General features: G+C 33.4%; 1 protein-coding gene across 1 annotated transcript; it reads left to right on the top strand.

The window, feature by feature from the left end:
- The first annotated feature begins 3400 nt into the window (after window positions 1-3400).
- On the top strand, window positions 3401-7373 carry LOC106779020 (aldehyde dehydrogenase family 2 member B7, mitochondrial). The gene is made up of 11 exons (XM_014667040.2): window positions 3401-3528; window positions 4001-4117; window positions 4716-4858; window positions 4961-5114; window positions 5434-5663; window positions 5760-5849; window positions 6065-6238; window positions 6312-6449; window positions 6529-6666; window positions 6768-6829; window positions 6918-7373. Exons 1-11 carry the CDS (start codon window positions 3450-3452, stop codon window positions 7189-7191), a joined length of 1599 nt encoding a protein of 532 aa, XP_014522526.1. The 5' UTR covers window positions 3401-3449; the 3' UTR covers window positions 7192-7373.
- The last annotated feature ends 7405 nt before the right edge of the window (window positions 7374-14778 follow it).

The following is a 14778-nucleotide window of genomic DNA, read 5'->3' as shown; positions in this document are numbered from 1 at the left end:
GTATAAAGACTATTTCTATAATAACAACAATTTTTTCCAAATTCTTTTACCTAACAAATTTTTAAAAATAAAATGGTGATTTTCCTAAACAATTTCATATTTTTTTTCCTTTTCTCAAATCAATTAAAATTTATTCTCCACGTTTTTAATTAATCATTTTAATTAACTCACTAGTACAAAAACGCTGTTTAACATCATCCTTTAGACGTCCGTTTCGTGAAAATCCGACGTCTACTACTGCACGGTGGCATTATTGTAAATAAATTGGAAACCTAGACGTTAGTTTCGATGTCAGGCAACGTCTATGACATCATAGACGTCAGACCTGTCGCAAACTGACGTCCAATTGCCTGAGGTATGTGATAAGAAAGTCCATTAACGTCGGTGTTTCAGGGGACCGACGTCTACTAGGTTGCAATTAACGCTAAACATCAAATTCCCAGGAGCTTAGACGTCGGCTAGAAAGGGCACCGACGTCTACGTCACTGATAGGAAATCAAACGTCAACCGGTTCAACTTTAGACGTCGAATAGACGTCGGATCCCTTGAAAAAGCAAAGTCGATTGGGCTACAATTAATGTTGTTCACCTAATGCCCCAGGCAATTAGACGTCACGTAGTCAAACACCGACGTCTAAGGCCTGTCGAGAAGGCAGGAAGACAAAAATTCTTCAATGTAGACGTTCGTTCTAAGGGGCACCGACATCTATTTTCCTGTATTTTCACCAAATTCGAGGGTTTTAGATGTCGACTGTGAAGGGCACCGACGTGAACTACCCTGACAGGAAACCAAAACGTCAATCTTTTCAGCTTCCTAGACGTCGGTTTCTGGAAAAACCGACGCCCCATTTCATTTTAAATAGACCGCAGACTCTTCTCGACATTCAGTTTCTGATCGCGTCTTCACCTCTTCTCCTTTTTCTCTACTTCTCCTCTTCTTTTACTCGCTTGCGCACCTCTACATTTTATCTCTTGCGACATTACATTGTCGTTTCTCATAACGTCATTGTCTTCGTCCTCTCCTTTTTCTCTCTTGCATCCTAGGTGCGTGGTTTTTTTTTTATGCTTACCGTTTAAACTTTCTTTAGTTTTTTATCGATTATCTTGTCGTTCAACTGATTACAATTTGCTTTCTTTGTGTTGTATTTTAGTGCAGTTTTGATCCTCTCTTTGGGTAACATAGTGCAACATTCTCCCTTTGCTGGTTTCCTCATAAGAAGAGTGACGATCTTTTGAGTTTTCTAGTTCTTCCGACTCAAAATGGAACCTGGGTCCTTGTCTACTTCTCGACACCGTAATTTTTTTCTGTTACGGTTGATTAATGGGAAGTAGCCATGGACCCAAATTCGGTTTTGGGTTGAAAGGACTAGAAGATTCAAAAGACACAAACTTTTTTTGTGAGGAAACTAGCGAGAGGAGATTGTTACACAATGCTACCGAAAGCCTGGATCAAAATTGCACTAAAACACAAAATTGTTGTTAGACGTCGGTTAAAGCCATGTCCGACGTCTATAACAACATAGACGTTGGTTAGTGTCATTTTAAACCTCTTTATATATTCATGTTGACGTCGGTTTAATCATAGGTGGACGTCTATATAGAGTAATTAGACGTCAGTGTGAGTTTAAGCATACGTCTATAGAGACGTCAGTGGATATCGTTAACTGACGTTTGTTTATATGGACGTCGATTCTGAGGAATTGCGACGTCCCATAGACGTCACCCGTTTAGACGTCGGATGTGAAAGTAACGTTAAAAATCCAAATTAACCAACGTTAAACAGCGTTTTTGCACTAGTGACTTTTCCCTAAAACTAATTTCATGTTCTTTTTTGTTTTAATTTTTTATTTATTCCCTACCTAAAAAGAAATCAGAAACTCACGTAGAATTCTAGTACTTGCGTACTAAAGTTTAAGGGTTTTTTTTTTTTTTTTTCGGTTGAATCAACGCTGGCCAATCAATGCATTTTCGGCGCAACATGAATCACACTTGGGCACAATAAATACTGCATTTTTCTCAAAATACTAATAAATATTACCTAACACAAAAGTAGCAAAAAGTCCAGATCTCAAACTACCAATTAAAAATATATTTATAATTTCAAATTCAGTAATTAAGAGTACTCAAAACCAATCTCTTGGAATCCGAATAATATGAAATAGCATCAAATCATAATAGTAAAGAATGTTGGTGGAACTGTATTTTTCATCTTCTTTAATCATCGACGTGATTTCGAGTTTTTTTTTTTTTTTTTTTGTGATTTTGAATTTCATATTTTAAAAAAATTATATTTAAATTACTTTTCCTGATATTTTGAAACAACTTGCAAAACCTGTGATTGAATAAAACATAAAAATAAGTGGCTACCGAATTTTATATAAATAAATAAAACATATTCAAAATTAAATATTAGTTTAAGACAAGAAAATCGTTTTATTCAAATATGTAAAACAAACCATAAACTGATAACTACTATCTTACGTAATAATATAATAATAATAATAATAATAATATTATTATTATTATTATTATTATTATTATGGAAAATGATATTTTAACATAATTTTTTGACACCATTTTGACACTGCACACGTGTCAAAATGTGGTTGGACGATTTCAAATTAAAAAAACAAACTTTGGTTTTTCTCTTCCAAATATACTCCTACCTCAACTTTTTTAATTTGAAATCGTCCAATCACATTTTGACACGGGTGCAGTGTCAAAATGGTGTCAAAAAATGGTGTTAAAATATCATCTTCCTATTATTATTGTTATTATTGGAAAATGATATTTTGACACCAACTTTTTGACACGATTTTGACACTGCACACGTGTCAAAACGTGGTTGGACGATTTCAAATTAAAAAAAAAAACTTTGGTTTTTTCTTCCAAATATGTCATTGTTTCAGTTTTTTTAATTTAAAATCGTCTAACCACGTTTTGACACATGTGCAGTGTCAAAATGATGCCAAAAATTAGTGTGAAAATATCATTTTCCGTTATTATTATTATTATTATTATTATCACCAACACAGAAAATAAGAAGAACACAAGAAGAAGAAGAAAAGTTTGGAATATGAAATGAAACTGTCGAAGAACTGTGATTGCCGCCATATCACTGTTTTCATTTAATTGACTCGAATTAGGTAACCAAAATGGTTGGTTTTGGTCGACAAACGTGATCAAATTTTTGAGGACGAAAAATGATAACATAGTATCATGTAATTATATGACATTATGAATGCAAATAAACCAGTAATACATATGTTAAGTAAAATATCAGCTGTGACTGATAACAACATCGAATCTTAATGTTTATGTCTCAGTTTTTATGGCATGACTGATAACAAAATTTAGGTTCAAACGGGTTTACCATTTCACAAAAACTTCATAATCTGAAACTATAAATAAGGGTAGAGAAGAGAGGCAAAAGAAATAAAGAACGTTCACATGGCTTCTTCAACGAGGATCTCAAGGCTGCTCTCTCGTTCTCTCCTTTCTGCTACCTCTAGTCCTTTGTTTTCTAGAGGTACTGCTTTTTTATCATCACTTCCAAGATCTTGGGGTGATCTTATTACTTTCATGCTTGGTTCTTGAAAGCATGAAAGTGAAGTCATCTTCGGTTTTTAACTTTTTTTTCTTGATTTAATGGTTTTGTTGTATCATTTTCTGATCCTTATGAACTGTAGTTACCAAGTTGTTGGAGATGGTTGAATTGATAAGATGTTATGTAAGGTATTTTAAAAATTGCATGATCCATGACTAGAAGTGTGTACTGCATTCTGTGCTCAGTTTCAAAGATTCACTTCCATTTTTGATACGAAAATCTAAACGTAAGGTTAAGTTCTATATTAAGTAAATATGAGAAAATTCAACACCATAACATTTCAGTTCATGTCAAGGCCTTTTGATGGGTGTTTTTAGGCATTGGTTTCGTTAATGGTCTTTTTTATTTTTAATCAGACTTTTTAAGGCCATTGACTCCTTTTTCTGATATTCAGGTGGAGGACTCAGTAAATTCAGCACTGCTGCTGCCACTGAAGTACCAATTAAACCAGCAGTTAGAGTAGAACACACCCAGCTCTTAATTGATGGAAAATTTGTCAATTCCGCTTCCGGTTAGTTTTTTTTTTTACCATTTGCAAATTTATTATGAATGAAGGAAAGTTATTTATGTTAGGATTCTTTATTTTATTTTAAAGTAAGTTAGTAAAGAATCTTAATAAATAATTTTGTATCTAATGCAATAGGAAACAAAGTAAAAGTGACAAAATTAAATACTATGTAAGAAAAAAAAAACTCATAAATTTAATATTTTAATGTTTTGAATTAAAAGTAACATTAATTTCTTATACGAGTTGAACTCATGACTATCTCTCTAATGAAAATTTCATAAATAAACTCATATCTCGTATCAAAAGCTTTATAGTTGGTTTTGGTGGTTTCATACAAGAAAAAAAAAAAACTCATAAATCTAATACTTCAAAGTTTTAGGTTAAAAGTAATGTTAATATGAGTTAGATTTATGTCTAACTCATAGACCCATCAATAGACCCATCATTTTTTGGATCATGAATTAGTTTCCCAGAACCACTAGTATTTGAACATGGTTGTGGATAATATGGGACGAATAGAAATTGTTATTCATTATTTTGCACAAAAAAGTCAGAATTTTGATGTGGTTATAACTTAATGTTGTGATTACCCTTACATCAGGCAAAACTTTTCCAACGTTGGATCCCAGAACAGGAGAAGTGATTGCTCATATTGCTGAGGGGGACCATGAAGATGTTGATAGAGCAGTTGGCGTTGCTCGCAAGGCATTCGACCACGGACCTTGGCCTAAGATGACAGCCTATGTATTTTCACCCTTACAGTTGTTCTTAAACAATGTACAGATACTATGATCTTTGGTTCCACTAAATCATTTGTTTTTGTTTTCTTCATGTACAAACGTGTAGGAAAGACAAAAGGTATTGCTACGTGCTGCTGATCTCATTGAAAAACACACTGACGAGATTGCTGCACTTGAGACATGGGATACTGGGAAGCCATACGAACAAGTTGCTAAAATTGAAGTTCCAATTGTGGTTCGCCTATTTCGATACTATGCTGGTATGTTGAAATGAGAAACACTAACAACACTCTTTCAAAAGGGTTGTTTCTTTTCCTTATAAATCCATTTTATAAAATTGATTTTTCTGTTACTTTTATGAGTTAAAGTCTATTTTAATAGATTTTATTGTTTGGTTTGTAAGATTGAATTAGGATCGAAGTTAATTTCTTAACCATGATCATCGACCGAAATTATCAATAGTCACAAACTTTCAAGGGTGTTCATTTAATCATTTTCACTCAATTCTATAGAGATTATGCTAGAACAAGTGTTTTAGAAATTGTGCTGCTAATACTTTTGAGATTCAAAATTGGTCAGGTTGGGCAGATAAGATTCATGGTCTCACAGTTCCAGCTGATGGGCCTTACACTGTACAAACATTGCATGAACCTATTGGTGTGGCCGGTCAGATCATTCCATGGAACTTTCCTCTTCTCATGTTTACCTGGAAGATTTGCCCAGCATTGGCCTGTGGTAACACTGTTGTGATCAAAACAGCTGAGCAGACTCCTTTATCTGCTATCTATGCATCAAAGTTGCTTCATGAGGTATGTATTAGATTTCATACTTATTTTGAAAGAGGATTGGTAAATGAAAAGATTTGTAAATGTTGAATGTCACACCAAATTTATCATCTTTGTCAGGCAGGACTTCCTCCTGGTGTGTTGAACGTCATATCTGGTTTTGGTCCAACTGCTGGTGCTGCCATTGCCAGTCACATGAACGTAGACAAGGTAATCAAATATTTTTATCAGTATTCTTTTCCACTCTTCCACCCATTTTGACTCTCAACATTGGCAAATCCTTTTAGTGAAACAATTTGAAGAATTTGATGGTGGAAGAAATGAGTTTCTTGTGCCAAATAAAGTACTTTTCATCAAACTAGAAGCTTAGAAAAGTGTGTGGCTGTGTAGACATAAGCCTTTGCTTTTGTTTTACTCTGTTGCAGCTTGCTTTCACTGGTTCAACCGATACTGGAAAAATTGTCCTTGAACTGGCAGCTAAAAGCAATCTTAAGCCTGTTACTCTGGAGCTTGGTGGCAAATCCCCTTTTATTGTATGCGATGATGCTGATGTAGATGAGGCTGTTGAGCAAGCACACTTTGCATTATTCTTTAACCAGGTACATCTAAATATCAAAAACGTCTTCCATAGAGTTCATCAATAAACTAGCTTGTTCTTTTCGTGACATTCAGGGACAATGCTGTTGTGCTGGGTCAAGAACATTTGTACACGAACGTGTGTACGATGAATTTGTTGAGAAAGCAAGGGCACGTGCTTTGAAACGTGCTGTTGGTGATCCATTCAAAGTGGGAATAGAGCAAGGTCCTCAGGTAACATACCCTCATCTCATCATAATGCACATAAAGAATTACACTAATTTGATGCTAACGTGTATGATCCAAAAATCAGATTGATTCAGAACAATTTGAGAAAATATTGAAGTATATTAGATCTGGTGTTGAAAGTGGAGCTACACTCGAAACTGGAGGAGATAGATTTGGCAACTCCGGCTTCTATGTTCAACCCACTGTCTTCTCAAACGTTAAGGTAAAGTGAAACAATAACAAGGTCTTTTAGTTGCACTCTCATTGTACCAATGATGATTAAAACATCAGTTTTTGTGTTACTGATATTGTTAAAACAACCAGGATGATATGCTGATTGCAAAGGACGAGATCTTTGGGCCAGTGCAATCCATATTAAAATTCAAGTAAGAACAGGAATTCCTGTTTGTAATTAATATCATTATCTTTGTAGTTTTGGTTCATACAGTAATCACCTTGAGTGTTTAATGACAGGAACATTGATGAGGTGATTGAAAGAGCAAACAACACACACTATGGGCTTGCAGCAGGAGTTTTCACAAAAAACATTGACACGGCAAACACTTTGAGCAGAGCATTGAAAGTTGGAACAGTGTGGGTGAACTGCTTTGACGTATTTGATGCAGCAATTCCCTTTGGAGGGTACAAAATGAGTGGTCAAGGAAGAGAAAAAGGAGAATACAGTCTCAAAAATTACTTGCAAGTGAAGGCTGTTGTCACACCCTTGAAGAACCCATCTTGGCTTTGAACATCATTAAATTGTTTTTATTCCTATAATCCAGTTTCATTTTATGCTTCTGAAAAATACTGTGTAAAATATAATCTAGAGATGGGTTTGTAGCTGAGATTGAAACATGTAACCTCATATTACCTTTTCTCATAACACATTATTCGATTTTAGTAAATGAAAATGTTATTATTGAACTTTCCTCCAATTTCTAACGATTCAATGTATTTTTTTTTTCTTTTTATTATATTTGCTTTCGTCTACAAACTTCACACCTGGAATTCTTTTTATATTCGAAATTTTCATATATTTTAATCATCAAATTTTAAAAACAAATTAATTTAATCATTTTAATTTAACTATATTAATTATTTTACGTATCAAATACATTATATTTCAATTATTTATATTATTTGACACGTTATTATATAAATTTGAAACACATGAAAAAAAGTTAAAATAATTAATTGAAAAAATTATATTTTTAATATTTGATGACTAAAATAAATTAAAATTCTTTTACAACAAATTCTTTATCGAGTTATGCTACTCAATCTCCTCCAACACAGTTCTGTACTTCTATTTTCTTTATTAATTAGCTTAATTTGATTCTACGAACATATAATTTTTTTTCATAAAATAAAAATATGATCAAATAAATACCCTTTGACACAATTGTATCTACCCGAAAAAAGAATAGGGCCTATTACCTGTTAGAAGTGGACTTTAAGCCTAACTCAACCCCACAAAACCGGCTTATAGGGTGAGGTTTGCACCCACTTATATACATTTAAATGGCCTCATCTCTTAGTCGATGTGGCGCCGAGGTATATACATCTCGAGCGTGGGAGACTTTTTAATGGGTGGTCCGATAGCGGCCCGATAGCGGGTGGATCAATATGTCCAACGACAACAGAAATCGCTAGGATGGGCTCCAGTCATGACTCTGATACCATGTTAGAAGTGGACTTTAAGCCTAACTCAACCCCACAAAACCGGCTTATAGGGTGAGGTTTGCACCCACTTATATACACTTAAATGGCCTCATCTCTTAGTCGATGTGGGACTTCCAACATTACCCAAACATAAGACAGATCCATTTTAAAAAATAAAATTAACCTTTTAATAAATTAAAATCAACATATGCAGCTAAAATTATAAGAATTAAAAAATTTAAAAATAACTATTATTTTTAATTTTTTTCCCTAGAAGAAAAAGTTAGAAAGTTTGAAAATAGATAGAATAACTTAACTTAAATCCAAATAATGGCCAACCCAAGCCAGAATTTTTATTTATTTACTTAAAAAAGAAGGCTCCAATGTTGAAAACGCTGAACTTAGTCCTACAATTCCACTTTGAACACCTTAGTGGCTGCGGCTCCCTCTCTCCAAGCACCTTCAAAAGCACGTTGGCTTTCGGCTTCACACGCGTCACTCTCTCAAACACTTTCTCTCCACGGATCTACATAACTCCACGTGTCCCTGCACTAAAATCACAAACTCACAAACGTCGAATCATATCTTGACGCGTGTCCCTCTTAAAATATCCCAAACCTACAAGTCGTGATGAAATCCAATAAAACAAATAATAATGATACTTAGACAACATTTTTTTTAACAACATTTGAACATCATCTACGTGTTATTCTGTGATTGACCTATGGTGATATTTATGATTATTATTATTGATTGTGGAACAATTTTGGACCAATCACAAAATGACACGTACATTATGTTCAAATGTTGTCAAAAAAATGTTGTCTAAGTATTATTATCCAAAAACAAAATACCATATTATCCAAACACAAAAGTACAATGCAAACCTTTCCATTATCCGAAACATAAGCCGGTCGAGTCATCAGATACTAATTTTCCCGGCAGTTCATCCATGCGAAAGCATCGCTCCCTTTACCCTGTTGGGAATGCAAGTGCGAGTCCAAGTCCCATATTAGATAGAAATGAGAAAGTAGAGTACTATATAAAGGTGAAAGACCCATTAACCCATTGCCTTAAGGTTTTGGGTAGAGAGTGGTGTCAATTCCTTATATAGTCGGGCTCATATCTCATTGGTGTTTGTATCTCCTCGGTGAACCTCCTCCTTGATAGACCCAACAGTGGTATCAGAGCCGATGGTTTGTCTTGGTGACCGGCTCATACGAGTACAATGAAGGGCTACTCGTGGTTGTGGTTGGGACTCACCTTTGAGGGGGAGATTGTTGGGAATGCAAGTGCGAGTCCAAGTCCCACATTGGATAGAAATGAGAAAGTAGAGCACTATATAAAGGTGAAAGACCCATTAATCCATTGCCTTAAGGTTTTGGGTAGAGAGTGGTGTCAATTCCAGGGCTCATATCTCTATCTTTTTCTGTTAATTAATTTTCATGGCATTATGTTCACTTTGTCGAATTAATTAAACAATAAAAAAATACTCCTTAAAAAGACAAATATTTAATTCAATTCATTTAAATTATTATATAATTCAATTTTTACTGTCAAATTTCAATTTTTTATGAATTATAATATAGTATCAGAATTTTAGTTCAATTTTTTTATAGATTGAATGAGAGACAGTTCAGAAAAAACAACAATAGTTAATCACGCATTATTTAAAACAAATAGTGATGAAAAAATATTTCATGATGTAATAGAAGTTTATGTTTGCTTTTATCCAAAGCTTAAAAAACACGAAAAACGTGTCCCCTACTGCTATACCCAATTAACACGCATACAATTGTGCCCATTATATTCTACATTAATAAATAATTAGGAAGATTTTCTTTTTCCTTTTAATTAAGCTCTACTAATTATACGAGCATGTAAATGAGGATTGTTTTTAGAATAAGAGAATAAGGATTGGAAAACACGTTGAGTGTCAGAAAAAAAAAATACAGCTCCACGTGTGAATAAAAATACGAAATTAATTAATAACTACGTCTGTAATCCAACTGCGTATATATGTTAATCATACGCTTTGTATAAACTCATCATTCACTAATTATACAAATGTATGAGTTAATAATGATAAACAATATTTCTGGAAGATGTTCACCAATGGTATTTAAATTGGATCAAACTCTTTTACGGTATTAGCCACTTCAAAATGGAACTTCCACATAGTCGTGGAAAGAAATATATTATTCCAATGCTTTCACATAAGAATAATTATATTTAAACAACTTTTGACAACATTTAGATACCGGCCATGCGTGAAAATGTTATTGGTCCATATGGAAATCAAATAGAAAAAGTAAAATGATGTGGAAAGGAAAACGAGCAGGGTTTCAAATGGTGCCCTAAAGAGAAGAACTTCCCTCCCATCTACTCCCTGCTCTTCCCAAAAGCTTCGTCGGAGTGCTGGAGTGTTGGAGTGCGGTTGTTGACAAAACTATTGTCTGTTTTGTTGACTGGTGTCATTCACCGGTTGAACATCTTTTGACGTTAAAAGCTTTGATTGCAACGGTCACCGGAAAGGGAACGTTTTTGCCGTTCCGTAGCCGTTTGACCATTCATTTGGGAACTCTTTAGTTGTTGTTCGGTGTGTTATTTTTGTTCTATTTTTTCCACCATTCATTGGTTTTATTATTTTATGGGTGTTATTTATATATTGTTTATCCTTGTTTCGTTTTGGTGTGATGTCATGGAGGAATTTAGTGAACAGAGTAAAGCTTGTCATACGAGAAAGAAGGTACGTAGGGTTTTGTTAATTTTGATGTGTTCTTATAGATATTTTTACTTTGATGGACTTGTCTGAATGTATTAACACTGATCTCTCGTGTTTTTCAGCTTATGGATCTTTCAGTGTTGCAAAAATGATTTTATCGAAAAAATACCATCCAATTGATCAGTATAAGTATGCATATACTTATATATATATATAAGTATGCATATATATATATATATATATATATATATATATATATATATATATATATATATATATATATATATATATATATATAAGTGTTTGATTATGTTTATGTAGTTTTTTCTCCCCTCATTCTCTGGTTTTATATCTTGCTCTGGAAATTCAAATGTTAAATTTTTTATATTGATTAAATATTACTCAGCATAGCCTATGTTTCTATCTTCATGTTAATGTATATTATTTCACGGACATGATTCATAGGGCCCAACAGAACTTGTTCCCAAGAATGCATTTAAATGGATTTTAATGTTAAGAAGAGAAAGTACAAGGTAATAATTTTTTCTTTAACTCGTGAATTTTAAGAGAGTGTAAATTCATATATTTTAGAAGGTTCTATTGAATCCTTAAATTTTGATAAACTTCATAGTTTTTTGAATCCATCAAGCATTTCAATTTCTCATAATTCCTTGTCACCATCAAACCCATCTTTACTAGTAGAGCAATCAACATGTCTGACGTGTGAAAAATGCTAAACTGGTATATCATTTCTTCTTTATTTTTAGGGAAAATGATATTTTAACACTATTTTTTGACATCATTTTAACACTGCATACGTGTCAAAATGTGATTAGACGATTTTAAATTAAAAAAGTTGATGTAAGGACATATTTGGAAGAGAAAAACTAAAGTTTATTTTTTAATTTGAAATCATCCAACCACATTTTGACACGTGTGCAATGTTAAAATGATATCAAAAAAATGGTGTTAAAAGATCATTTTCCTATTTTTAGTGAATCACTTATGTAGCTTTATCACTAGTTACATACTCTCTACTGCTCATTAATGATAAATTGTTCATGTAGGAACCATTACATCCTTGCCCAACTATATCAATAATTATAATTGGAGAGAATCATTGACAGGGCCTTTACTAAAAAGTGATGGATATTGAAACCAAACTTTGTTTATGTAAGTGCTGCCCTATTTGTAGATAGAAGTGATATAGATTCTCTTATAATGGGACTTGGTACTTAATATATATTTATTCCCTTCTCTTATATTTGTCTCCCATCACTTTATTTTTAACTTGGAGAGTTTGAAATAGCAATGCCACCTTATGACTGAGTTTTTCTTCATTGATGCAATTTTCTAGCAAACACCGTGTGCTTTTGATTGGAACTCCTCTGCACTACGATGATTTACTTATGATATCTCGAACTCTTTTAACAACATAGGTTCATTTCAAATTGTCTGGTTTATTTTTCGGCTTCCTACTAGGGTTTTGTTTAATGTCTAGAAAGCATGTGAATCTTGTGATTAGATGTGATTTTTTTAAATTATTAACCAGTTCCATAGATGTGATTTTTTTAGCCTTTAGGTATAAGGAAGATAAGATGCATCATGTTAACTTTTAAAGAAGACTTCTTAGTATAGAAAAATGACTTAAGAAGACTTTGTTGTAACACTGTACATTGGTCTCCCCCCTTCCCTCTTATGTTGTACTTAAAGAAACATTCAACTCATTTAGTCAAGTATAGTAATTTAAAGTAAAAGGGGAAGGAAATTTTGAAGGGGAAATCAAGTCAAAAACATTCTTTGAACTATTTGTGGAATTTGCTTGGGTTGGGTTTATATTTAGATGGAATGTTAATGGAAGGTTAAGGGGTAAAAGAATTATGGCAGTCCTTGGTAATTAAATGCGAGAATTGAAGAAAATGTGGTCTTTGCTTGATTCCTAAGGGCTGCCCTTGATACATGTTTGGTCACGATGGAAGTTTATTTACACTATGACTATCGTTGCACGTGTAAGTTGTTTTAATGCATTTAGAACGGTTCTTCTCTGCATATTTGTGATAGGTTTTAATGCCTTTAACTTTGCTAACTAAAAGAATTAATGCTTTGGTTTTCGATACACATTTGACCATCAAATCATGATTTTATTTTAGATATACTATTTATGATTTATTACATTATATGAACGACTTAATTTTATTGAATCATGCAATTACAATAACCATGCTTCAGGTAGTTTAAGTAACAAGGTTAAGACATTGCATATGTGCACACTAGTGAAAAAATAACTTTTTATAACGACTTATATTATAGTGGATAAAAATTATCTATCATAATGAGACATATTATAACTTAGTTTTGTAAATTAGTTATAATATGAAATATAGTGGCAAACTTGTAAATAAGTTTAGGACATATTATAACGTAATTTTGTATATCAATTATAATATGAAATGCGGTGGCAAACTTGTAAATAAATTGAAAACCTATTATTACCTAGATATAGAAATCAGTTATAATATCTCTACCTTAAAATTTTTTCACATTTCTAATTTCATTTCACGTTCCCTCTCACTTTTGTTCCTCTCTTCTTCATCTTTAAACCCTTCAGTTTTAGAACACTACCTTCGTCTCTCCTTCGTCCCAGAACACTGCCTCCGCTGCCTCTTCACTCATAAGCTTTACTCCACTGGCTCTTCGTCTCTTCTTCCCATCATCACGCACACATAGCACACAGTTTCGGCGACATTTCGTCAACGCCCAACCATCAATGGCGTATTTGATTGAGACTTTGTCGTGTGGCCACCACTATCGCGCGTCTGTTGTTGGACATTCTTCTCCTGCAGTAGCTACCACAAGCACCTCCTTATTGCTCAACGCCTAGGGTTCGAACTGCAGCGCACTTGCCCTGCTTGGATTCGCCTCCGCTCTTCTCCACCCTTCGCTACTAGATTTCGCCCTTTGTTATTGCTCGGCTATTGCATTGAATTAGGAATTGCATTGAAGTCGGTCCTCAACCTAACCTATTTTTGGTAATTTGAAAAATACTCAAACCTATTTAATTGGTTCTGCTTGGGTATCGTGTATGATGCTTGATTGGTTTGGTGTAAGGTTTCTATGGTTCATGAGTGTTGGATTTGAGGTAGATTGCTTTTGAAACTTGGTTTGGGTTACTAAATCTCGATTAGGTTCGAACTGTAATATTTGTGCTTGGACTTCCCAAGTTATTGGGCTTATTGTGTTTAATTTTTAATGTTGAATTGCTAATAAGATTATTATATGTTATTCTTTTTGAATAATAATATTTTTTGGATGGTGGGAATATGTGTTGAGATTGTTGACAACACATTATCTATATCACTCTGGTTTTTGATGATGACAACACATTGCTTAATAACACACATATGTTTTTGTCTTGATACATGCTCTTATGCTGATTGTTTGATATATCTGTTGAACATGTTTTTGTGTTGTATTGCTATGTATATGCATACTCATTGAGCTTGTACATGTTACATCATATCTGGATGCATTACACTTGTTCTTAAGCATGAAAACCACAAACGCTTTTGTGAACTTATAACTGTGTGACAAAGCTGCAGTAAAGTCGACTCCAATATTAATTGAATCGACTATGCTAAAGTCTTTGTACAGATTTTGAGAATCAGTACTTTGTGAGATTTTGATAAAAAAGAATATCAATTTGTTCTGACATATTGAAGTCCACTATGTGCGCCACACATTTGCTGCATTAGTTGTTTGTTTTGAAATTCTGTTATGCTCACGTATAATAACAACTATATTTTTAAAAGTTAGTTGAGCATTGTTTGAGAGTCAACTGTATTGAATGAGAATTAATTTTGGTTGACTGTATGTTACTAGTATGACTTAACTGTTATAACTGTCTTGACTTAGTCGATTGGATTAGTAGCTTATTCGACTAAGAGAACA

This window comes from Vigna radiata, unplaced genomic scaffold (assembly GCF_000741045.1).
Source record: "Vigna radiata var. radiata cultivar VC1973A unplaced genomic scaffold, Vradiata_ver6 scaffold_293, whole genome shotgun sequence".
Classification (NCBI taxonomy): domain Eukaryota; kingdom Viridiplantae; phylum Streptophyta; class Magnoliopsida; order Fabales; family Fabaceae; genus Vigna; species Vigna radiata.
The sequence above is the reverse complement of the archived record's forward strand: the minus strand, read 5'-3'. Positions and strand labels throughout refer to the sequence as shown.